At 38.1% G+C, this 7,137-nt stretch overlaps 1 protein-coding gene across 1 annotated transcript; it reads right to left on the reverse strand.

The window, feature by feature from the left end:
• Positions 1-5,633: 5,633 nt before the first annotated feature.
• LOC110866182 (protein LURP-one-related 11) lies at positions 5,634-6,678 on the reverse strand. Its single transcript, XM_022115466.2, has 2 exons — positions 6,404-6,678; positions 5,634-6,117 (listed from the first exon to the last, which is right to left on the reverse strand). The coding sequence occupies exons 1-2, from the start codon at positions 6,635-6,637 to the stop codon at positions 5,782-5,784; spliced, it is 570 nt and encodes a 189-aa protein (XP_021971158.1). The 5' UTR covers positions 6,638-6,678; the 3' UTR covers positions 5,634-5,781.
• Between the last annotated feature and the right edge of the window lie 459 nt (positions 6,679-7,137).

The following is a 7,137-nucleotide window of genomic DNA, read 5'->3' on the forward strand; positions in this document are numbered from 1 at the left end:
CTCCAAGCAAAGGAGTAGTAAAATTGTTGCTAGTGACAATAGATTATTTCACCAAGTGGCCCGAGGTTAAACCACTCGCAAAGATCACAGGCAAACAGGTCATTGACTTCGTTTGGGAAAACATCATCTGCCGTTATGGATTGCCGGGAGTAATTGTCACCGACAACGGGAAGCAATTTGCCGAGAAGCCTTTCAGCGTTTGGTGTAAAGAGTACAGGATCAATAAGATCTTCAGCTCAGTGGCTTACCCGCAATCAAATGGCCAGGTTGAAAGGGCAAATCGAGCATAGTGGAAGGTATCAAGACAAGATTGGGAAGATACGAAAGCAACTGGCTTGAAGAATTGCCTAGTGTTCTATGGGCAATTAGAACAACCGAAAAAACAAGCCACAAGAAAACACCTTATAGCTTGGTATTTGGATCCGAGGCTGTAATCCCTGCTGAAATAGGAGTTGTAACCCAACGAATTGTCAACATGGATCCCGAAACAAACCAAAAAGAGACCATGTTGAATTTACAACTCCTAGAGGAAGCCCGAAATCAAGCCGTAATTCAAGAAGCCAAGTACAAGCAACGAATGGAAGCCTATTACAACAAGAAGGTCAAGAATGAACGTTTCAAGCCAGGGGACCTGGTCCTCAGAAACAATGAAGCTAGCAAAAAAGAAAGTCAAGGAAAGCTAGGCCCGAAGTGGGAAGGCCCATATACCATCCTTGAAGCTCACAAGGGGGGATCCTACAAGCTAGCAGATTCAGAAGGCAAAAGGCTTCCAAGGCATTGGAATGGCAAAACCCTGAGAAGGTTCCATGTTTAGACAGGAAAGTTTGGTTTGTATCAAAATGTATTTCGAACAACACTATGAATACCTTTTGTAAAAAGCAAGTATTGCTTGAATGAATGAAGTTGTTTTATCAAACTTGTCTTTCTATCCTAAGATCAGGTTGAGAACCTAGCAAAAAACTCCATGGCAAGGGCCATGTAAGGGGATGAGCTCCCAGGCCACATCGCTCAATAGGTTCAAGGGTTGAATGAACCTATATAAGGGGTGAGTTCCCAAATCAATACAACTCCATGAGACTTATTAATCCAAAGCAAAATTGTCTCATAGACAGGTCTGAACAACCTACACCAAACGTTTCTTAAGCCTTAGAAATATAACCAACAAACAGGCTTACGAAGTCAAATAAATAACAAAGAAATGATAAAAAGGATAGGTGCTATGTCTTCTTGTTAAAAAACACCAAGGCTAAGTGTCTGCAGCACTGAACCCTTTAAGGTGTAAAAAACATAAAGGCAACACAAACTCGACAAAGCCAAAGTTACAAGAAGATGAAAATTATCTAAGGAAAAATACAAGTAAAAAGAAAAAAATTTTGGCAAAAAATACAAACCAAATCAAGTCATAAAGAGCCGTCAAGGCTTCAAGCCACCTACGTGACAGCTCGAAACCCCGAAGGCTTCAACCCACCTACGAGTAGCCAAAAGGCTTGAAGGGTTAAAGCCAACCAAACTGCCTTAACAAAACAGGCATAAGTATAAAAACATAACACAAATAAAATAGTTAAACATCATACCATAGCAAAGAAAGCCCTGAAAGACTTTCAAACAAGAGTTAAGGCAAGTCCTAGTAACTTGCAAGTTTAGCTATTGTTTAAACGGCCATACAGGCCTAACACACAACCAACAGGAACCCTAATATTGTTCAAATTAACATTACAAACCACGAATTGTTTTTGATGCTAAGAAAGCTACGAATCAAACAACAGCAGAGGACTTAGAAACCCCGGAACCTTCACCTCTCACCTTCTTCGCTTTTTTAGACTTCTTAGTCTTTGCACCACCATCACCGCCTACCGCTGAAGCCTCCAAGCTTGCATCCTTTGGAATACCTTGTTCTGTTGAAAAGGTGTCATCACTATCACCCGAATAGGACCTTTTCCTTGAAAGAGAACCCAATATCTCAGCGCAGACCTTTTCATTAAGACCTTCCGGCTTCAAGTCCTGCAACACAGCAGGAGGCTTACCAAAACAAGCAGAAACCTGATGAATGTAAGGGTAGGTCAGCTTCTCCATCTGCTCAACAGAGCCTTTGAAAACATCGGAAGCCTTGGGACGTAACAAAGGAGACTTCTCCAAAGGTTGGCCGGATTCATGAAGCTTATAACCAGCAATGAGGCCTTGGTGTTGCCCCAGGTTGAGCAACTTAGTATAAACTTCACCAAGGGCAGAATTAAACTCCTTGGAATGAAGAAGGTAAGTAACAACCTGATGAAAACCTTGCTCAATTAACCATTGATTATCAAGGGTAGATCGAGCAACCGAAGCCTTCAACCCCTCCTTTTCCTCATCAAAAACCCGCTGCTGAACAAATAAGGCTTCCCTATCAGCCCTAAGTTCCAACCGATCAGCCTCAAAGCTCTTCTTCAAATCACTCATCTCAATTTCATGCATCCTAGTCAGATCACTAACCTTCTTGTCCCACGCTGCTTCTTTCTCAACAAACCATGCTATCTCCTTCTTCATTGCTGACATTGAAGACTTCATTTTTTCCCTCTTCTTAGAAAAATCTTCATATTCTTGCATCCTCTTACGAAAACGAGCAACCCCTTGAGAAAGCATAGCAGCAAGGTTGCAGGTGCTCAAAATCATGCGAGATAACATCAAGTCATCATCCATCTCAGTAATGGTGTTGTGGACTGAAGGGGGAGCAATGTGACTTAGAGCATCTTCACAAACAGCAGCATCCTTAAAGCTGTCATCATTCTTCACAGACCAATCAGGCACATAAACTTCATCCGGATCCAACCCTTCAACATCCCTACTTGAAGAACCCTGAGCAGGGGTAGCAATAACCTTCTGGGCAAAAGTCTTCTTACCATGAACAACAATTTTTTTCCCTTCACCACCAGCTTCAACACCTTGATCTTCAGAAACTTCAATGTCATCACTCAACTCCACTGGCTCAGTGGAAGTGGATTGAGGAGCAGCCTTCAACAAACGGCGGGTAGATCGACGAGTGGAGGACTTGGGAGCACTAGGCTTAGAAAACCCTTTGACATTGGAAGCACTAACATAACCAGAGCCCTCAAACCTTTGCTCAGCAGTTCTAACAATAACATTTTCACCCGGAACGGATGGAGCATCCCCAAACACAACATCAGAGGTGTCGTCACTCTTAATGAAATCCACGGCAGACATGACTGCAAACAATAAAAAACAAAAACACATAAGGCATAAGTTAAGAAAAATGCAAAGAGGGCAAAAAACAAAAAACACATACCCGTGCAATTTCTCATTAGAACCGGATCCCGGTCGGCATTTCCCCAGATTTTACTAATCCCTAATAGAACAAGCAAATGTTCAGGGAAGGGACGAACCCTCGAAGGGCACTCCCGGATGGCTTGGAGAAAAGTGTCATTCAACTCAGATTCAGAGGGCTCCGGTTCATTGAGAACGGCATCTGGGTGCCTCCACACCATTTTGATGGGACAATAGAATCAGAAACCCAGAAAAAACGATCCTTCCATGTCCCAAGTGTTGTAACCATAGACGAAATGAGACAAGAATCAACCTTGGACGTTTCAAAAGTGAACCAATCACCATTTTTGGCTAAACGAAAAAACCGGCGAAAAAGCAACAACGAAGGATCATATCCAAGGGCACGGCACAAAACCTCAAAATGCAAAACCCTAGCCATGCCCTTCGGATGAACTTGTCCAAAGGAAATTCGATAATATTCCAACAGATTCAAAACAAAGATAGAAAAGGGATAACGAAGATTCGAAAACTCAAAATGACGATAGTAAAGAGCAATCGAACCAGGGGTCGGTTTTTCAACAGGAACATCACAAGCAGGAACAGTCGGTTTAAACATTTTATCAATACCATATTCCATACAAAATAATTCTACTTTCTCTTGGGTTAATCGGGAAAAGGATTTTGCTAAATCCTTACGAGCACCCATCTTTGCAAAGAAAATACGAAGAATGTAAGGAAATACAAAGGAAACCGAGACTAACCTTGGAAAAAAGGAAGGGAATCGCAGAGAGGAACTTGATCGAGTTATGAGGAAAGTAAATGAGAAAATACAAATATAAAAAAGAAAATAACCTAATGTAGGGGTAATAATGGTAAAACAGTAACTCCTGCAAAAACCGCCACCCTATGAACTGCCATATGTCAATCAAATCAGTTGTCAGTTATTCAAAATTCAAACATTAACTGCCGACAACCTTTCAAGCCTTCAAGCATTGAACCCTTAAAACCTTCAGGAAATAAAATAGATGTATAAAAGTCAGAAGTCTTTGAGCTCATTCCCCAAAAACCTCTGACTTGGGGGGCTGATGACGGAGGTAGCCCAAGATCAAATAAAATGACTTAAGTACACACACGCCCGAAAGGTTAAATGATTCAAAGGTTAAAAAGCTGTGAGGTGAGGAAAAGCAATACGGGAACAGTAACCAGTCACATCCCTGGATTGCTTCACCAACCCACCAGCCGTAAAAGCAATGCAGGTCAGCAGAACACATGCTATTATCCGGGGGACAAAAGGCTTCAACCCCCGAAAGGGTAAGCCCCTCACTGCAAGTGAGGTCACTAGTCAAAAGCACTCTTCTTTGGGAGATATCTTCTCCTATATAATTGACACTTCATTTACTGAGTTGGGACATTCCGGATCAGACTTGTTTCCTTAAACTCTGGTCATTCACATCGTGTACTTGCTTCATGCAAGTTGCTCCCACTCACATCCAACTCACACATATTCTATTTATTTCCTCATCCTTTTCTGAACACACTTCAGAGTAGGATCTTCAAACAACAAAAATAAACTAGTGAACCTCCTTCCACGTCTTGCAAACGTGGGGGACCCCACGACCTGCGTTAGGCAAGGTTAAATCCTTTAACCCTTCTGCCTAACCATCCTCGCTATTACGTTTGGTCTGTTATTTGTTGCATCAACACCCTACATTGGCAATAGTTTTGTAATTAAAAGGTAATTAATAAAAGTAAGTGTTTTTTCTTTAAATACTAGTTCTACGTACCAATTTTTAAGACTAATCCAATAACTTATATATAATTCACTACTTATTGAAAAATCAAATATCGATCATTTTTTCTTTTTAATATATGTTATACATTGATACATTTTTAATTAAAAATGAGTTTTTATTAAATTTAGAACACTTCACGAATAACGGTGATTTTATACCATTTACACACTGTGCTTTGTGGCGAGGTACTTTAATGTTTTTTATTACAAAAAATACGGTGATGTTATCCCATGTTAAATGGTACTGTTATGGGCGTTGGAAGCTTTATATAAAATTAAAAGTTAAGAAGTTTTATTTTTATATAAAAGTATGAAACCAAACACTATTACTCTTAATATACTATTCTTAATATATCTTGTATTTTAAGATAAAACTGACTTCTATTAAAAATTTTTTATAGTATTTTAATTTACACAAATAACAAGTTTATATGTTAGTTAAAGGACTTGGTTATATCAACTTTCAAATCATACTAAAATATCAAATATAACCTTGTAAATGTTTGATTTAAATTGTAGTAGTAGTTTCACTTTCACATGTCCATAAAAAGTTAAAAATACCTTTTTAAGTTCAACAAATCAATTGAATTTAATACGAGATAATTAAAAAAAGTACAACCCGGAGAAAATCCGGTTGATGGTGTACATTTGTGCATTCATGTCCTAAGCTGGTACACATATTATCAGTAAGTACCTAACTTTTAACAAAAATTTTTACTTTTTCATTTCCATCAAATTTGATTATTTATCAACCCATAGACCATGACAATTGCCATAATTAACGAATGATCGATGTGGGGTTGTATTGTTAATGTAAATACATCATCTCCAAAGTGAATCCCGGTGGCTGTTTGCTTTTGTTTAATCTCAGCTACTAGTGCACCTTCTTCATCTTCATCTACAATCTTGAACCCTAATCTTCCATCCATTCTAACAATCTGGTATGTACATCCATCACACAAACTCACGCTAATATTTCGGTTTTTTCGTACTCGAAACCATACTTGCTTTTCTGAACTATGATCATCCCATTTGTATCCATCCCAGCATCCAAATAAACTAAATTTCTGTAACCACAAAATTACACCAATGAATATATCATTATGTAATTAAAAAATGAGTTAATGCAGGCACCAGCGGGGTATTCAGGATTTTTTTCCAAGGGGTTTCTTTTGGTATATTCTTACTAATTTTTCGAAATCATTCAAGGTTTTACACTAATTTTTTCTATTTGTTTCCAAACCGACTAGGAACCCCCTGGATTCGCCACTGGCAGTCACATTATTTATGACTGAAATTTCGGTCGCAAACACTCAGTTTTCTAGTAGTGACGTATATTAAATAAAATTGTACCTTTTGTAGTAATGAATACAGAACTTTGCCTTGAATATCCATAAGATAAACTTCTTGACCACCTTTGTTGTCGTAATTATCGACCCTATAGACAATTTCGCCTTTTGAATTATATACGGTGCATCCGCGGGTGTTGAAAACTAAAGATTTCATCCATATTGTAAAAGATTCAGGCTTTGAAGTTATGTAAGAAGGAGAAGAAGGTGAAGGTGTTTTAGGATAAATTCTAGACATTGAAAGATAAAAGAAAGAAAGTTTTGTTAAATGATGGAGAAGCTTGTATATATGTATATATATAGATCGACAGAAGAAAATGCTGGTTTTTATTTTATATGATTATGCATGTAGGTCAGCTTCTTGAAAGAGAATTCAAGTATGTCCAAGTGACATAGATGGCTAGCATATTTAGAACCCCACCATTTTTTTTAAATAAATAGTAAGAGTTATTTATTTAATAATTCACAATTATAGGCTCTAGAGCTATATGAATTAATAAATATTATGCAATAGTTTTTCTACAACAAAGGTTGGTGATTTTGTAGTTAAAAAACCAATTTTGCAAATAATTACTAAACGCCTTGATGGTTAAAAAACCAACTGATCACACGGTTTTCGTGGTGAAGTTAGTCTCTTAGTAATTTTTTTAATATTCTTTAGATATAAGATAAGAGCTACGGTTTAGCAAAACTTATCTTTAAACCAAGAAATATAATATTGATTTTTTCAAACACTAG

Source organism: Helianthus annuus, chromosome 7, assembly GCF_002127325.2.
Source record: "Helianthus annuus cultivar XRQ/B chromosome 7, HanXRQr2.0-SUNRISE, whole genome shotgun sequence".
Lineage (NCBI taxonomy): Eukaryota > Viridiplantae > Streptophyta > Magnoliopsida > Asterales > Asteraceae > Helianthus > Helianthus annuus.

Excerpts from the sequence above, each read along its gene's own strand:
- LOC110866182 (XM_022115466.2), bottom strand. The coding sequence starts at position 6,637 with ATGTCTAGAATTTATCCTAAAACACCTTCACCTTCTTCTCCTTCTTAC. Across the intron at positions 6,118-6,403 it reads TGTATTCATTACTACAAAAG|AAATTTAGTTTATTTGGATG; the intron begins GTACAATTTTAT and ends TTGTGGTTACAG.